The sequence below is a fragment of the Oncorhynchus nerka genome, linkage group LG24 (genome assembly GCF_034236695.1).
Source record: "Oncorhynchus nerka isolate Pitt River linkage group LG24, Oner_Uvic_2.0, whole genome shotgun sequence".
In the NCBI taxonomy this organism is placed as follows: Eukaryota; Metazoa; Chordata; class Actinopteri; order Salmoniformes; family Salmonidae; genus Oncorhynchus; species Oncorhynchus nerka.
The window spans coordinates 61,408,173-61,427,178 of record NC_088419.1 but is presented as its reverse complement, the minus strand read 5'-3'; the positions used below and the strand labels follow the sequence as shown (position 1 = coordinate 61,427,178).

The window sequence follows — 19,006 nt, the reverse complement described above, 5'->3', positions numbered from 1 at the left end:
CATGATTGTGAATATGCAGCTCATAAAAAATTCAACCATCAATTGGTCTATTCTTATCACCAGGCAGACACTTGATGAATGTGAGTAGCCTAGCAATCATAGGCTATAGCCATTCAAGACATGGAGGAAATGCACAGACTGTTACGGCCAAATAAAGGACTCCCGGCACTCCCACGCGCTCCCTCTCCCTCTGCTGTTCATTGGTTCACTCAGCATCATCAGCACCAAGGAAGCTGAACAGCGCCAGACGATGCATCGCCTTGGGAGAGAAGAGGAGACAAGACAGCATCCTTAATGTGTCCATACGGGGATTTTATCAGCCATGCAGCAACAATTCGATACACTGATTGTCGGATTGGATAGAACTGTTGTCTATGATTTCTAGGTTCTTGAACACTTGTTTTTCACCCGCTGATTTATCAAAGCGCGAGTCTGTTGTTCAGCCAATTATGTAGAGGAAGCGTTGAATAAAAAATGGGGGATCTCCCTGCATTGACTGTGTTTTATCCTTCGTTTTACACTCATGGTGAGGAATGCCTGGTGGTCTAGATTGTCATCGCTCGGATCAAGCGCGCCTCGTGAGCCGCCAGCGCCGCATCATCATGCATCACGACAACCACCCGACTGGGCCATTGACACGACGCCTCTGAGTGTGCCGCTCTCCCCCGGCTTGTGACATGACAGCCCGGGGACGAAAGAAGAGCATCAACCGGCACAGACCTGTAAGAGGACGTATGGATTTGAATCATTTTGAGGGGCTGGAGCCCACGGAAGCCCGGACTGGAAGAGAGGGCAGTGCCACGCAGACACCGATAGGCTACACTTGCGATCCGAGGCGTAGAGAGGATCCAATACCACCAACTGATGTTATTTAATTAATCTGCTCCCCTATCCTAAGATCTGACCACCTATCTGTTATCTTTGTGCATAAATGTAAATGGTACTGATTGCCTTTTTGGATGCATACAATGCATTGACTAATGTGACATATTAAGCATATTGTTTGTAGGTCGATAGGACGTGACAGTGTTATCATCCTGTCTGGTCCAACTGACTAGAACCCTAATCTCATCATGGGCTGCATTCAGAGCATCGCCTGTAAATCGCGCATCAAACGCGAAAACATAGTGGTCTATGACGTTTCCGCCACTATCGATCACTCCCCGACAATTATTGAGGAGAACTCTCCTATAGTGTTGCGCTACAAGACGGCCTATTTCAAGGCCTCTGCACGGATAGTGATGCCCCCTATTCCCCGTAATGAGACTTGGGTGGTGGGTTGGATCCAGGCATGCACACAGATGGAATTCTACAACACCTACAATGACATTGGCATGTGAGTTGAGTTCTCCTCCAGGCTGCTGATTGAAGCTCCCCAGCTGCTCCCACCTCCCTCTGCTGCTCTGTCCCAAACTGTCACTTCTCTGGTGCTGTAGGAAGTGTGTGTTTTGTGTGCCATCAAAATTGACATGAATGCAATGCAACACTTGATATGTGGATATGTGTGAGTGTATGTGTAGCAGAGCATTTGTGCAAACAGAAGGTTAACTATGCACTCACCCTCCTTCATTCAAACCCCCACCAATTGATTCTGTTCCTGTGACTTCACCATCAAAATAGAGATGACAGAGGAGCTACACAACTGCTCCTAGACATACATTGTGTTCACAGAAACGAGGGAGAGAGAGAGAGAGAGAGAGAGAGAGAGAGAGATGCACTGACACACTCCCACGCTCCCTTCTCTCCAGGAGACAGAATCACACACCTACAGACGAGTAACACATACAGCCTCCTCCAGCACTGCCTGGGGGTGTTTTTCTCTGGAGGAGGCATATGTGAGGAGGTGTTTAATCCTGACTGGGGATGGGGGGGGGGTCTAGGGGTGCAGCAGAAAAACATGACAAATGGAGCTGATCTGAAGGGGAGAACGTGGCATCAGATCACACCAGCCGACACCCTCTCATTGGCCGGAAAACACAAGATATTATTCCACTGACTCACTGAACCATCTATCTATCATACATAGTCTACAGTATGGAGCCCTGAGGTGAAATACATTTATCAAACATCTATGTATTTGTATGTCTTACTCTGTTCTTTTTGAGAATGTCTAACACAGAGGCTCCCGAATGTAATGTGCTGCGTGAGACAGCTAAAGCCCTTTGAATCTCCTTGTGAACCTACAGTTCAACACCCATGACCCACTAAGAACAGGTTCCAACCCATCATCTATTCAACTGTAGTTTGACCTCTGACTTGTTGTCCTCCTGCAGGTCTAGCTGGGAGCTACCAGAGCTGCGTGAAGGTCTTGTGAGGGCCATCAGTGACTCAGACGGGGTGAGCTACCCCTGGTACGGCAACACCACAGAGACGGTCACCCTGGCGGGGCCCACCTCCGAGCCCTTGCGCTTCACCGTCAGCATGAACGATAACTTCTACCCCAGTGTGACCTGGGCCGTGCCCATCAGCGACAGCAACCTGCCCCTGCTCACCCGCATCAAGAGGGACCAGAGCTTCACCACCTGGCTGGTGGCCCTCAACACGGCCACGCGGGAGAAGATCCTGCTGCAGACGGTCAAGTGGCGCATGAGGGTGGACATCCTGGTGGACCCCTCCATGCCCCTGGGCTCCAGAGCCACCCTGACGGGCCGGACACACCAGGACCAGCCCCGCGTCCTAACCCACATGGAGCCCATCCCCCCCAACGCCCTGGGGAGGCCCAACGCCAACGACGCCCAGGTGCTGATGTGGAGGCCCAGGAAGGGCCCACCCCTAGTGGTCATCCCTCCTAAGTAGCAGAGAGAGGGAAGGGAGGTGTAACTAGGGCCCAGACATCCTGCCATTATGAGATCAATATGGACAGAGACTTGGGGGACAGCCGCCTTAAATCCCCACCACTGCCTTTGAGTAGAGAGAGAGGACTGCTGCCTGGACCAGAGCCTAAATACAGACCAGACCCACAGAGGGACCTCTGCCTTAATAACATCCTCTGTCCTGGAGAAGCAGAGAGGACTAGTCCTTTGTGAGTGTTCCAGGCCCAGCAGGGCTCAGAGTAGGCTACACTCTAGGGGAGCAGCCTGTAGCCTACTGCACACCATGCTGCTTCACCGAGATGAGAGCAGCCATCTTTAATTACAGACTGTTCTGGCTCTATGACAGTGATGTAGAGGGTTGTGTCTCAAATGGAACCCCATTACCCTTTGGCTCTGGTTAAAGGTAATGCACTATGTGGAGAATAGGTGGCCATTTGAGACTAACCCGAGGTGTGAGAGGCCCAGCAGTACATGTATGTGGCTTTATGGGTATAATACAGGTGAGATTGGGGAGTATAATGTATTTTATATGTAAGAACAAAGATTGTAGTACATTTAAATGCAGCCTTCATGCTCAGTACAGTTACAGACAAGGATGAATGTGTTACTGGTAGAAGGGGAAGACAGGCTCTCTATAGCCACCTACAGAATGGCCAATGAGAACAGCAGTGTGGGCCAGGTCAGGTATGATGTACAGAGGAGACAGAGTCTGAAAATGTAACAAAATGAACTCCCCATGCTGCTCATTACTGAGGTGCAAACCATACTAGCCTTTACACTGATACACACATCCCCTCTGCGACTACACACGCATGCACACACACACACACACACACACACCCTCTGTGACTACACCCAAGCCATAATTCTATGAGGGACAAGTGGGTTGAATAGGATATTACAAATCAACTGTTTATATTGAAGGTCATATCACATACTGTGTATGGTGACAAACGTCCATTGAGAGCCAGTCATTCACAGTAACAGATGTGCCTGAGAACAGAATGACTCGGACTGGAGGATGTACAGAACTGTACATTCAATCACATGTACAGTGGGACAACGTAGGCAGGTATTCCAAAAGGTTTCATTATGGATGGGTGGGAGATTTAGCATGCAAGCATTGTTTTTAATTCAATAAAATGAAGGTAAAACATGTTTGCGTGTTATAAGAACGTCTTTGAATTAATCTGCAAGTGTAATAGTTGTTCCCCTCAGTCCCACATTGCCAGTGTACACACAGCTGCTGCGTATTCATGTTTCGGTGTTGACAGAGGGTCAGTGGAATCAGTTCATCCTCTGAGCTATAGGTCTCATGCACAATATGCACTCAGAAGATGTATTACTGTCAGATATAATAGGGAGAGCATGAGTGTGACTGTGTTTGCATCTCTTGGATCAGAGCACTTGTAGAGTTTCTAAATGACACACTCGTCTTTGATGTAGGAAACATTTTCTTTATGGACGTGCGTTCCTCATGATTGGTAAATACAGTAACAAAGTCATTCTTACCCGCTTCCCCAAATAACAAATCAAGTGACAAGGAGAGGAAAAGAACAAGGGTCGTTTCACCAATTGGGTGCCTTTTGAGTAGTGTAACTTGGGGAAAAAAGTGTTTGATATCACGTAATTTAACACTCTGTCAAAGACCACATGTTCAACTTCATAAAAACAAATTTTCCCATCTCAAAAAGATACTATAGTAAAGGCCAATTAAAGTAACAGGGTTGACGATTTAATCTCAAAAACAGCCATAAATCCCCTTGTGACAGAAAATGGCCAAAAAGAGTAGAACCAGATTTTTTTACACTATATGGTTTGACAATTAGATGTTCAGTGTTTCTTTATATTTAAAATGAGAATGAAGTTCAGGTAACAGGGTTGACCTTAAAATTTGGGAAAAATGTAAATGAATAACTAATCACATTAAATAAATAATCATCTTTAGAAATACAGTATATACACAAAAGGGCACTTCAATTAATATAAGACTTTTAAAAATGTAATATTGGTGCACCATGTTTACTTAAAATATCAAAGGGGCGCAAAAGGCACACATTTTGTGGAACGACCCACAAACAGTCTCTACAGCAGTGAGACAGCAACATAGTTCATCAGTATGTCATCAGTAAGTCTGTGGAGTCCAATACATCTGGACTATTGTCACAAGTCATGTGTGAACATTATGGTGTCTTTGTTTACCCATCATCTTCATGATTTAGCTGATGACAGTAACATTAAGACAGGGGAACCACCCCAACTAGTTTTGGCCCAGTGCGGTAAGCTGGCTGACCAGTACACTGCTCAGCTTGGTCATGACTCATGGGTCTATTTCTCATGGGTGTATTTCTCTGTAGTGGTAACCATGGTGAGGAACAGCCTTGTCTGGCTACTTCCTGGTCACATTTCATAGTTGATGCACTTCATGGTGTCAGAGGCCCATCTCAATGCCACTAGTCTAGTGTCCTTCACTCCACTTCTCTCTTCCTCTCCACTTTCTTCTTCTCATATCTTCTTTTACCTGATCTCTCTTTCGGACCTCCTTTTCCCCCCTCTGCGATGTCCCCTAGGCACGACTGGGGTTGGGAGAGGGCTTGCCCTCGTAGCCATACAGGAAGGTGGCCGTGATGACCAGCACTGCACCCATGAAGAACACACTGGAGAGGACAGAAGACAAGACACAGCATTACACGTGTCAGAGACAAACGACATTCAATTAGGTAATTAAAATAACCCGCCTCAAGAGAGAATGTGTGTGTTGCGTGAGAACCTAGTTGGGTCGAAGTCCTGCAGCCAGAAGTAGGAGATGAGTGTTGACAGAATGATGGAGAGAGACGTAGCGAAACCCTTCAGGATGTTGTCTGCATACTTGATGACAGCTGCTATAACCAGCCCTCCTAGTGCCTAGAGAAACACACACCAGATATGGACTGGATGAGCAGTGGGCAAAGTGACACTATAATACTACAAAGCTCACACAATTGGAACGAGATCAAGCAATAGCACCTTAGTCAAGAGGCATGGCAATATTCATTCAACATGATTAAAAGTGCAAGAATTTTCCATTAAAACTGTACAGTCGTGGCCAAAAATTTTGAGAATGACAAAAATTAATTTTCAAAGTCTGCTGCCTCAGTTTGTATGATGGCAATTTGCATATACTCAGAATGTTATGAAGAGTGATCAGATGAATTGCAATTAATTGCAAAGTCCCTCTTTGCCATGCAAATGAACTGAATCCCCCAAAAATATTTCCACTGTAAATCAGCCCTGCCACAAAAGGACCAGCTGACATCATGTCAGTGATTCTCTCGTTAACACAGGTGTGAGTGTTGACGAGGACAAGGCTGGAGATCACTCTGTCATGCTGATTGAGTTTGAATAACAGACTGGAAGCTTCAAAAGGAGTGTGGTGCTTGGAATCATTGTTCTTCCTCTGTCAACCATGGTTACCTGCAAGGAAACACGTACCGTCATCATTGCTATGCACAAAAAGGGCTTCACAAGCAAGGATATTGCTGCCAGTAAGATTGCACCTAAATAAACAATTTATCGGATCATAAAGAACTTCAAGGAGAGCGGTTCAATTGTTGTGAAGGATTCAGGGCGCCCAAGAAAGTCCAGCAAGCGCTAGGACCGTTGATTCAGCTACGGGATCGAGGCACCACCAGTAGAGAGCTTGCTCAGGAATGGCAGCAGGCAGGTGTGAGTGCATCTGCACGCACAGTGAGTAGAGGTCGACCGATTAATCGGAATGGCTGATTAATTAGGGCCGATTTCAAGTTTTCATAACAATCAGAAATCTGTATTTTTGGACACCGATTGTGGATGATTTTTTAACATTTTTATACCTTTATTTAACTGGGCAAGTCAGTTAAGAACAAATTCTTATTTTCAATGACTGCCTAGGAACGGTGGGTTAACTGCCTTGTTCAGGGGCAGAACAGATTTTTACCTTGTCAGCTCGGGGATTCGATCTTGCAACCTTCCGGTTACTAGTCCAACGCTCTAACCACCTGCCTTACATTGCACTCCACAAGAAGCCTACGTGGCAGGCTGACTACCTGTTACGCGAGTGCAGCAAGAAGCCAAGGTAAATTGCTAGCTGGCATTAAACTTACCTTATGAAAAAACAAATCAACCTTAACATAATCACTAGTTAACTACACATGGTTGATGATATTACTATGAATCTAGCGTGTCCTGCGTTGCATATAATCGATGCGGTGCCTGTTGATTTCTTATCGAATCACAGCCTACTTCTCCAAACGGATGATGATTTAACAAGCGCATTGGCGAAAAAAGCACTGTCGTTGCACCAATGTGTACCTAACCATAAACATCAATGCCTTTCTTTAAAATCAATACACAAGTATATATTTTTAAACCTGCATATTTAGTTAATATTGCCTGTTAACATGACTTTCTTTTAACTAGGGAAATTGTCACTTCTCTTGCGTTCCGTGCAAGCAGTCAGGGTATATCCAGCAGTTTGGGCCGCCTGGCTCATTGTGAACTGTGTGAAGACCATTTATTCCTAACAAAGCCTGTAATTAATTTGCCAGAATTGTACATAATTATGACATAACATTGAAGGTTGTACAATGAAACAGCAATAATTAGACTTAGGGATGCCACCCGTTAGATAAAATATGGAACGGTTCCATATTTCACTGAAAGAATAAACGTTTTTCTTTTTCGAAATGATAGTTTCCGGATTTGACCATATTAATGACCTAAGGCTCGTATTTCTGTGTGTTATGTTATAATTAAGTTTATGATTTGATATTTCATAGAGCAGTCTGACTGAGCGGTGGTAGGCAGACGCAGGCTCGTAAGCATCCATTCAAACAGCACTTGCGTGCGTTTGCCAGCAACTCTTCGTTATGCTTCAAGCATTGAGCTGTTTATGACTTCAAGCCTATCAACTCCCGAGATTAGGCTGGTGTAACCGATGTGAAATGGCTAGCTAGTTAGCGGGGTACGCACTAATAGCGTTTCAAATCGGTGAAAGCTCTCACTCAGATCTTGAAGTAGTTATTCCCCTTGCTCTGCAAGGGGTTAGGGTTTCGATGTATTCCTGGTTCGAGCCCAGGTAGGGGCGAGGAGAGGGACGGAAGCTATACTGTTACACTGGCAATACTAAAGTGCCTATAAGAACATCCAATAGTCAAAGGTTAATTAAATACAAATGGTATAGAGAGAAATAGTCCTATAATTCCTATAATAACTACACCCTAAAACTTCTTACCTGGGAATATTGAATATGTTCTGAGCAAGGAACTTTTTTACATGGCACATATTGCACTTTTACTTTCTTCTCCAACACTGTTTTTGCATTATTTAAACCAAATTGAACATGTTTCATTATTTATTTGAGGCTAAGTTGATTTTATTGATGTATTATATTAAGTTAAAATAAAAGTGTTCATTCAGTATTGTTGTAATTGTCATTATTACAAATAAATAAATTGTATTTTTTTTAAATCGATATTGCTGTTGAAAAATCATACTCGGTCGACCTCTAACAGTGAGGCGAAGACTTTTGGAGGATGGCCTGATGTCAAGAAGGGCAGCAAATAAGCCACTTCTCTCCAGGAAAAACATCAGGGACATACTGATATTCTGCAAAAGGTACAGGGATTGGACTGCTGAGGACTGGGGTAAAGTCACTCTCTGATGAATCCTCTTTCTGATTGTTAGGGACATCCGGAAAAAAGTTTGCCCGGAGAAGACAAGGTGATAGCTACCATCAGTCCTGTGTCATGCCAACAGTAAAGCATCCTGAGACCATTCATGTGTGGGGTTGCTTCTCAGCCAAGGGAGTGGGCTCACTCACAATTTTGCCTAAGAACACAGCCATGAATAAAGAATGGTACCAACACATCCTCCGAGAGCAACTTCTCCCAACCATCCAGGAACAGTTTGGTGACGAACAATGCCTTCTCCAGCATGATGGAGCACCTTGCCATAAGGCAAAAGTGATAACTAGGTGGCTCGGGGAACAAAACATCGATATTTTGGGTCCATGGCCAGGAAACTCCCCAGACCTTAATCCCATTGAGAACTTGTGTTCAATCCTCAAGAGGCGAGTGGACAAACAAAAACCCACAAATTCTGAAAAACTCTGAGCATTGATTATGCAAGAATGGGCTGCCATCAGTCAGGATGTGGCCCAGAAGTTAATTGACAGCATGCCAGGGCGGATTGCAGAGGTCTTGAAAAAGAAGGGTCAACACTGCAAATATTCACTCTTTGCATCAACTTCATATAATTGTCAATAAAAGCTTTTGACACTTATGAAATGTTTGTAATTATACTTCAGTATTCCATAGTAACATCTGACAAAAATATCTGAAGACACTGAAGCAGCAAACTTTGTGGAAATTAATATTTGTGTCATTCTCAAAACTTTTGGCCACGACTGGTTCTGACTTTTAAACTTGAAATATCCTTATTCCATGTTACTGAGGGAGAAAGGGGAACGCAGAATGTTTACATTCTGTCAGAACATGTTATTGTTCAGGTATCCTATGGAGAGAAGGGCCACAGTCTGGTACAAGTCAACAGGACAGCCGTGAGTTGGGGAGGAGTGAGGAATTTGGGCCAAGGTCAGGTCAAGCCAGATGAAGTGAGAAAGAACAGGCATCACTAAAGTCCTGTCTAGCAACAGAGATGTATTGGCTGTCCAGATGTGTGAGATGCCTCAGGATAGGAGGACGGTTTAAATACCAGTGCTTGTGTAAATATGTCTTTGTCTTATGCAGCGGTGTGACCCAGTGGGTGAATAAACTTGGTTTGATCTTTACTAGTTGTCTGTGAGTTTTACTCTGTTTATTTAGAATCTAACAACACCATTTCTTCACATTTGTAGCTTGTGAACTAACAGTACATACTGACTACATTTGACCTGCAGCTCACAGGTGAAGTAAAAACAAATAATAGTGAGATGTACCTGCAGAGCCACCACTATCCAGGTGACTGTGTTGTATCCCTGGAACATCCCAGACTCTTGGACCCTCTCCCCATCATACGCAAACATCCCCATCAGACCAAACACCAGGCCAAACATTCCTACACACAGACAAACAGGTCAGATGATGTGAGTTTGAACTGAATATGAATGATAGGAAAATGGATTTAACGTAACCCTGCCAGCTTTCACCAAAAACAATAACCTGCAGTGATTGACTGAAAAAAACTATGTCTACATCCATAGACATTCATGTTAAAACACTAGTCTCATCCAATGTGTATGAGGATGAATGCAGCATTTTCTCAATGCAGAAACTCTATACAGAAAACTAGCACAAGTTCACACCAGGAAATTAATCACAGGAGAATTAACACGCTTCACATGTTCGGCTGTAAAAAAATAAAAATAAACTCAGCAGGAAGACTCATTTGACACAGAGAAAATGCAGGGTTTCAGTGAGGAGGAAGGAACACTAAGAACTCACTTCAAAGACACAGTACTAGAGCTCTGTCATAAATCGTATTTATTTGATAATAACAAGAGTAATTCTGGGACGGGAAACTGGAACAAGTGCCCTTACAACCCTAGTATAGTAGAACCGTTTCATACTGACCCAGTTGGATGTTGCGGACCCAGACACTCTGTTTTGTCTCTTTGAGGATCTTCTCAAAGTAAACGCCAGCAAAGCCACTGGAGAAGCAGGCCACCAGCACCGCCGCCACGCCAACAAACTGGGACCCCGCAGACAGCTGCTGCTTCTCAGGGGCCCCAGGGGACTCAGAGGGCCACTAGACATTGGACACACACAAACATACTGGAGTGTGTAAAATGCAGGTTTGAAAAACTAAAGGTAGATTGTAAAGGAGTTAAGAGTAGAGTTTACCTGCACAAGTGCAACCCCAGCCATGAGGATGAGCAGGGAGAGCCACTGGTACACACCCAGTCTCCGGCCCAGCATGGACACCGAGAAGAGAGCTGTGGTAAGGATCTTCAGCTGGTAGGTCACCTGGTGGAGACAGACAAGGGGAAAACAGGGGACACCATTTTGACACCATAAAAAAATATACTACTCCAGACACTAATACAGTGCCTTCAGAAAGTATTCACACCCCTCAACTTTTTCCACATTGTGTTGTATTACAGCCTGAACTTACTATTTGTCACTGGCCTACACACAATACCCCATAATGTCAAACAGGAATGTTTTTTTGAAATTGTAACAAATTATTTAAAAATTCAAAGCTGAAAGGAGTCAATAAGTATTCAAACACACTTGTTATGGAGAAGCCTAAAAATTAGTTCAGGAGTAAAGATTTGCTTAACAAGTCACATAAGAAGTTGGATGGACTCACTGTGTGCAATAGTGTTTAACATGATTTTGAATGACTCTGTTTCCCCACACATAGACAATTATCTGTAAGCGAACATGCTAAGTAGTTGCAAACAATGTTCCCTCTAAAGCAGCACGCAGTAGCCCAGAGTCTGCAGCGCAGAAGAAATATCAGCCCACAGAGAGAAGCACGAGACTGAACTTCACTCAACTTTCTAGAGCAGTGGTCACCAACTGGTCGATCACGATCCAGTGGTCGATCTCCAAAGCATTCCTAGTCAATCACCAAACATTTCTGTAAAAAACCCAATGATAAAAAGCCTTGTGTTCCTACATCTTTTTATTTAGTCTGGGGATGTTGGCGGTAGGTGCACCCGATTCAGCTGCCCTGCGCGCCAGATAGGCAAATTGTTGCCATTTTGAACCATTACATGTGTCTGAAGGTACAAACTCTGCCTTCCCGACGTGCCCGGAGAGCAAATCAAGTGCACCATAGGCCTACCGCTGGCCAGTCGGATGGCTCAGATGACCGTATCTGCAGTATCGTAGCAGGCATAAAAGAAAGCTACAGCAAAGTTGATACTGTGAGATTTTAAAACCATGTCAACGAATACAGCAAAAAACTACTGTTTTTATGAGTGAGTTCATGTTTAAGTTCTTACTCAGCACTGTTAAATACATCCATAAAATGCACATTCTTCCTATTTCCACTGCGCTACAACAAGCACTGCAGCAGTAATACAGTGCATTCGGAAAGTATTCAGACCCCTTCCCTTTTCTAAATTTTGTTACGTTACAGCCTTATTCTACAATGGATTAAATAAAAAATAAAAATCTCATCTACACACAATACAGAAAAAAACATAAATACCTTATTTACATATGTATTCAGAAACGTTGCTAGGAGACTGTAAATTGAGCTCAGGTGCATCCTGTTTCCATTGATCATCCTTGAGATGTTTCTACAACTTGATTGGAGTCCACCTGTGGCAAATTCAACTTATTGGACAGGATTTGGAAAGGCACACGCCTGTCTCTATAAGGTCCCACAGTTGACAGTGCATGTCAGATCAAAAACCAAGCCATGAGGTCGAAGGAATTGTTCGTAGAGCTCCGAGACAGGATGGTGTCTAGGCACAGGTCTGGGGAAGGGTACCAAAACATTTCTGCAGCATTGAAGGTCCCAAAGAACACAGTGGCCTCCATCATTCTTAAATGGAAGAAGTTTGGAACCACCAAGACTGTTCCTAGTGCTGGCCGCCCGGCCAAATTGAGGAAATCGGGGGAGAAGGGCCTTAGTCAGAGAGATGACCGAGAACCCGATGGTCACTCTGACAGAGCTCCAGAGTTCATTTGTGGAGATGGGAGAACCTTCCGGGAGAACCTTCCAGGAGGACAAACATCTCTGCAGCACTCCACCAATTAGGCCTTTATGGTAGAGTGGCCAGACGGAAGCCACTCCTCAGGAAAAGGCACATGACAGCCCACTTGGAGTTTGCCAAAAGGCACCTAAAGGACTCTCAGACCATGAGAAACAAGATTCTCTGGTCTGATGAAACCAAGATTGAAGTCTTTGGCCTGAATGCCAAGCATCATGTCTGAAGGAAACTTTGCACCATCCTACAGTGAAGGATTGTGGTGGCAGCATCATGCTGTGGGATGTTTTTCAGCAGCAGGGACTGGGAGACTAGTCAGGATCGAGGGAATCGGATAGATGAACAGAGCAAAGTACAGGGAGATCCTTGATGAAAACCTGCTCGGGACCTCAGACTGGGGCAAGACAACGACCCTAAGCACACAGCCAAGACAATGCAAGAGTGGCTTCGGGACAAGTCTGGCTGGGCCCCAGACTTGAACCCGATCTAACATCTCTGGAGAGACCTGAAAATAGCTGTGCAGTAACACTCCCCATCCAACCTGACAGAGGTTGAGAGAATCTGCAGAGAAGAATGGGAGACTCTTCCCAAATACAGGTGTGCCAAGCTTGTAGCGTCATACCCAAGCAGACTCTGGGCTATAATTGCTGCCAAAGGTGCTTCAACAAAGTACTGAGTAAAGAGTCTGAACACTTATGTAAAATGTATATTTCTGTTTTTTAGTTTTTAATATATTTGCAAAAATGTCTTAAAAAGCTGTTTTTGCTTTGTCATTATTGGGTATTCTGTGTAGATTGATGAGGAAAAATAACTATTTAATCCATTTCAGAATAAGGCTGTAACGTACCAAAATGTGGAAAAAGTCAAGGGGTCTGAATACTTTCCGAATGTACTGTAAATGAGTAGGAAAGTCTATAGGCTTACGTTGTTATTATTAGCGTCTTGGGTCTTTTTTAATGTTGAGGAATATTTCCCTTTCTCTGTTCATAGGCGTAACATGAATTTGTGCATGAGGCAGAAATAATGAGATCAGACTTAAGTTTCGCCATCAGCTGGAAGACGGTGTCCCTTTTTGGTAAGGGAGAGCGGAAGGATGTTGAGGCGGCCCCTCAGTCTGCTGCTCTCTCCCATTAGACTGACCATTAGATGCAGGCACCAGCAAAATACAAATGAAAAGCTTTTTTTTTTTTTTTAATGCATGCACACTCAGCTGTGCTTCAAGTAATACAACAACAGATCTATTGCCAATGTGATCATATAACCTACCTCAAACTTCGAAATATAATTTTAAAAAATGGCCCAAACAACAATGCATTGGTAGGGCAATTCAAGCAAAGCCAATATGCGGTGATCATGTATTGGGCCTATAGCTTACTACAACAAACTAATTGTTACAGTACTGTTTGTAATTGGTTAATATTGCATAGGCTAGATCTCAGCTTGCATTTTGACTCAAAAAGTGATCTTAACTCAGAAAACGTTGGTAGCACTTTTCTGAGCGTTTTCCCTGTTAACACTATCAATTAGACTAGTTAACTGTAAGGTTGCAAGATTGGATCCCCTGAGCTGACAAGGTGAAAATCTGCAGCAATAGTCATCGAATAAATGCAATATTAGCCACTTTCAAACGCAACATACCAAAACAAAACTAACAATGCACGAGATTGTTGTAGGCATAATGCATGGGAGTAGGATTCCATATGCATTGACATATTCTACACAGACCAGTGCAGCATAAACAATCAGCGCTGCAGTAGCCATATATGCAAATAGACCATTGTTTATATGGATCTGTGCCATTTACTTTCAACTGTACTGCGTTTACAGCATGAGCAATCGTGAGTAGATGCTGCCTGTTTTGAGATCAGCATGTAGCCATGTGTGCACATTCTATTAATATATTTTGCAAGTTAGTGAGTTATCAGCCCAGTTACAGATCATGTGTAGTTAGCAATAGGGGAGTGATTGCTTCCTACAAGAGCACAAAATATGTACATTTCTAGACATCTTTGAAAAGCGAGTCAGGTAAAGAGCTATTTTTTTGCCTTAAAGGGGCAGTGTTGTATTTTGAGACAGCCTTGAATAAGCTAAGTAACCAATAGGCAGTGGGTAGCAAAATGTGTCTGATTGTCTGTAATAATGCATTTTACTTTGTAAAGTGGTTTCTTGCACCAAAAAAAAAAAAAATTCAGCCATCTCCTTGTCTGAAGGTCAAGTGGATAAACAGGTTAATGTCAAGTAGAGGTCGACCGATTAATCGGAATGGCTGATTAATTAGAGCCGATTTAAAGTTTTCATAACAATCTGAAATCGGTGTTTTTGGACACCGATTTTGCCGCTTTATTTAATCTTTATTTAACTAGGCAAGTCAGTTAAGAACGCATTCTTATTTTCAATGACGGCCTAGGAACGATGGGTTAACTGCCTTGTTCAGGGGCAGAATGACAGATTTTCACCTTGTCAGCTCGGGGATCCAATCTTGCAACCTTACAGTTAACTAGTCCAACGCAATAACGACCTGCCTCTTGTTGCACTCCACAAGGAGACTGCCTGTTACGCGAATGCAGTAAGACAAGGTAAGTTTCTAGCTAGCATTAAACTTATCTTGTAAAAAACAATCAATCATAATCACTAGTTAACTACACATGGTTGATGATATTACTAGATATTATCTAGCGTGTCATGCGTTGCATATAATCTGACTGAGCATACAAGCATCTAAGTATCTGACTGAGCGGCAGTAGGCAGAAGCAGGCGCGTAAACATTAATTCAAACAGCACTTTCGTGCGTTTTGCATTGTGCTGTTCATGACTTCAAGCATATCAACTCCCGAGATGAGGCTGGTGTAACTGAAGTGAAATGGCTGGCTAGTTAGCTCGCGCTAATAGCGTTTCAAACGTCACTCGCTCGCTCTGAGCCTTGGAGTGGTTGTTTCCCCTTGCTCTGCATGGGTAACGCTGCTTCGAGGGTGGCTGTTGTCGTTGTGTTCCTGGTTCGAGCCCAGGGAGGAGCGAGGAGAGGGACGGAAGCTATACTGTTACACTGGCAATATCAAAGTGCCTATAAGAACATCCAATTGTCAAAGGCTAATGAAATACAAACGGTAGAGAGAAATATTCCTATAATAACTACAACCTAAAACGTCTGGGAATATTGAACTCATGTTAAAAGGAACCACCAGCTTTCATATGTTCTCATGTTCTGAGCAAGGAACTTAAACGTTAGCTTTCTTACCTGGCAAATTTGCACTTTTACTTTCTTCTCCAACACTTTGTTTTTGCATTATTTAAAGTCAATTGAACATGTTGAATTATTTATTTGAGGCTAAATTGATTTTATTGATGTATTATATTAAGTTAAAATAAGTGTTCATTCAGTATTGTTGTAATTGTCATTATTACAAATAAAAATTTAAAAAATTGGCAGATTAATCGGTATAGGGTTTTTTGGTCCTCCAATAATCGGTATCGGCGTTGAAAAATCATAATCATGTTTCTTTCAACTGTCTCATGGAATGTAGGCCTACATTGAACACCATACATTGGCTGCTGCTGTAGGCTGAATGATAGAACAGCTATTTCTATGTTAAAATGTTATGAGATGCATTTTTACCATTGCTTTTTATGGTAGGCCAACATTATGATCAAATAGCCACAATAGCATTCTTGGCCACTGTTAAATCTAACTTAAAAGCAGGTACAACCTCTATGCGCTGGAAGTTGCACAGAATTTTCACAACGTTCAAGTTTGCACTCAGCACTCTTTTGGAGGGAATTCAAGCAAAGGGCAATCGAAGCTGTAGCTAAAAAGTAGTAAGTAGTTAAAAAGTTTCTAATTAGCTAAATTGCTAAAGTTGTCCATGACTTGAACACGAAACCTTTAGTTTGCTAAATGTTCAAGTCCATTCGTTTTTGCTTTAAGTTAGTGTCTGTCTTATGTAACCATACCAAATGTAACATATCATACTAATTTGACTGTTCTGGATTTACAATTTCTATGTTATGTGTAGTCTATGAGACCAGGCTGCATTTTATGGTTATGCTTGTACTTGGCAAGGATTAGGAGTTCTTTTCAGATAAAAAGAAGTGGGATAGAGCTAAGTACAGGCAAAATACTAGAGGAAAACCTGGTTCAGTCTGTTTTCCAACAGACAATGTGATACAAATTCACCTTTCAGCAGGACAAAAACCTAAAACAGAAGAACAAATATACACTGGAGTAGCTTACCAAGACGACATTGAATGTTCCTGAGTGGCCTAGTTACAGTTTTGACTTAAATCGTCTTGAGAATCTATGGCAAGACTTGAAAATGACTGTCTAGTAATGATGAACAACCAACTTGACAGACCTTGAATAATATTGTACAATCCAGGAGCTCTTAGAGTCTTACCCAGAAAGAGTCACAGCTATAATCATTGCCAAAGGTGATTCTAACATGTATTGACTCACGGGTGTGAATACTTATGTAAATTAGGTATTTGTGCATTTAATTTTCAATACATTTGCAAAAGTGTCTAAAACAGGTTTTCACTTTGTCATTATGGGGCATTGTGTGTAGAGATGGTGAGAAAAAAAAACTCCATAACAGGTTGTTCTACCTGGTAGGTGGCAGCATCTAGGTTAGACAGAGCCACGTAGAGCAGGTTGTTCTGTAGGGTGTAGATCCCAGAAGGAATGGCCAGCTTCAGGGTCTCTATAGGTTTGTGGGCTATCTCCTGCCTCAGAATACTGCTCAGAGCCCGAACACTGTAGCCTGTGCCATACAGGAGAGAGGTGTAAATAGAGGGAAACTTAGATACCGAGCTATAACTTGCATAACCCTTCCATGAGTCTTCCTCTAGGCCTAAATTTATACATAAACACAAAGTCTTATTTTCCTATACTGCAGATGGGAAGTAGGCAGCTCTCTCCAGACCACTCACTGTGCTCCTTGAAGACGAGCAGCAAACAGGTAATGATCTTCATGAACTCAGCCACCACCACAGCCGAGGAGGCCAGGTAGCGGTGACCGTCCCCCTGCAGGGTGCGGGAGTAGCGCATGGTCAGCACCAGAGAGGTGGTCTGGAACACCAGCACCCCCAGAGACAGGTACTTCAGCCTGGAGGATGCCATGTTGGGGACAGACGGGAGTCAGTCTGCAGGGAGAGGGGACAGTCTTAAAACATTCAAAGGAAGGACCGATGGGCCAAATGGCTGCAACTCTTTTGCTCCTGTGGTCTGGCACTGGAGTAAGCTTCAGTGGCTGTGAAGAAACATTTGCTCACACTGACACTGTAGCCCGGCAGCCAAGCTGGCCTCCTCCTGCTGGCTAACAAACAACAACACACAATCCTCTCTTTGTCCACAAGATCAAGGGCACCAGCAAATGCCATACGGACAGTTTCCATGTCCATCAAAAACGAACTACCTTTCATTTGTAGTGTGAGAGATGCGTTTGGACCTTCTCATGATTGGAGAATCCCTTTCAATGAGGATTAGACAAAACAAGTCAGGCTACATTGAACAAATGACAGAAAACTAACCATTTAATGATCAACTTAATACTTCAACTTTTAATTCAGTTTGATTAGTCAAAGCAAGTGACACATTCCAAGAAAGTTGGCTAGCTAGCTAGCGCAGGTGTCTAATCATTCATCAACAAGGAAGCAGGCAAGACTAGCTCGAGACACTGACCCAATCTCATACAGTTTGATAGTGCAAGACTAGCAGACCTACCTGGTAGCACTCGAAAGCTAGCTAGGTAATACAAAAGCTGTTGAACTTGAGCTGTAATTCTTCAAGCGAGAGCTGTAGCGCTAGCTAATGAGCTCAGCTGTCTGTTAGTAGCTAGCCAGGTAACTTATCCACAGTTCAAGTCCTCGCGTCCATTGACCCAGGCTGGCTAACAGCAACGGGATTCTACCATTGCCCCTTCATACCGATGTTGTTGTCCATAATACCGTAATTGTTGTCTGCGTTATGACAGTATTTATTCTAAAGTTGCAACGACATAGCTAAGTCAAAAGCATTTCGTATTATTTTACTTCCTTGTACGGTATTTTTGCTTCCTCATCTGCTCAGAACACTAAGAACTAACCTTCAGCCCGCTCTCTACTGCCGTCTGCTGGATGGGTGGACCATAGAAATACAATTCATTATATTTCAATCCGGTGGACAGGTTTCTGCTGCAAACTGTGGTGGCATTGTCTGAGTTTTAGAATAATCGGGTCTTTACTATATGTAAGATTTCTGTCCAGGCATCATTCAAGTATGCTCATACTGGCAAGTAAGGTCACATGAAATGTGGTTTGAGGCAACGATGGTTTACATCCTGCGTGTTCCTCCTGGCTCCATTGGTAAAGTTATGGCTTCAATGCCCCCAGAGATCAAATACAGTACAGTGAGTGCATACATTTAAACTGTGTAAGTCACTTTGGATAAAATTGTCTGCCAAGCAGCATAATATCAATGCTTTGAATTGATTGCTTTATCACTGAATTTGTTCCTTGTAATACAGAGCACAATTTGTTG

The 19,006-nt window shown here is 43.2% G+C and overlaps 2 protein-coding genes across 3 annotated transcripts; one reads left to right on the top strand and one right to left on the bottom strand.

Moving 5' to 3' along the window:
- The first annotated feature begins 268 nt into the window (after window positions 1-268).
- On the top strand, window positions 269-4,176 carry fam78bb (family with sequence similarity 78 member Bb). The gene is made up of 2 exons (XM_029632612.2): window positions 269-1,336; window positions 2,274-4,176. The coding sequence occupies exons 1-2, from the start codon at window positions 1,074-1,076 to the stop codon at window positions 2,794-2,796; spliced, it is 786 nt and encodes a 261-aa protein (XP_029488472.1). The 5' UTR covers window positions 269-1,073; the 3' UTR covers window positions 2,797-4,176.
- A 73-nt stretch (window positions 4,177-4,249) lies between these two features.
- On the bottom strand, window positions 4,250-18,573 carry slc35a3a (solute carrier family 35 member A3a). 2 transcript variants are annotated; one of them, XM_029632611.2, is made up of 8 exons: window positions 18,212-18,571; window positions 17,419-17,631; window positions 17,095-17,249; window positions 10,673-10,795; window positions 10,403-10,577; window positions 9,769-9,887; window positions 5,584-5,717; window positions 4,250-5,470 (listed from the first exon to the last, which is right to left on the bottom strand). In XM_029632611.2, the coding sequence occupies exons 2-8, from the start codon at window positions 17,606-17,608 to the stop codon at window positions 5,380-5,382; spliced, it is 987 nt and encodes a 328-aa protein (XP_029488471.1). In that variant the 5' UTR covers window positions 17,609-17,631; window positions 18,212-18,571; the 3' UTR covers window positions 4,250-5,379. The 2 variants fall into 2 exon arrangements, with proteins under 2 accessions (XP_029488471.1, XP_064865106.1); XM_065009034.1 differs by lacking the exons at window positions 4,250-5,470; window positions 5,584-5,717 and adding an exon at window positions 5,724-6,266 and having other exon boundaries at window positions 18,212-18,573.
- Window positions 18,574-19,006: the final 433 nt, after the last annotated feature.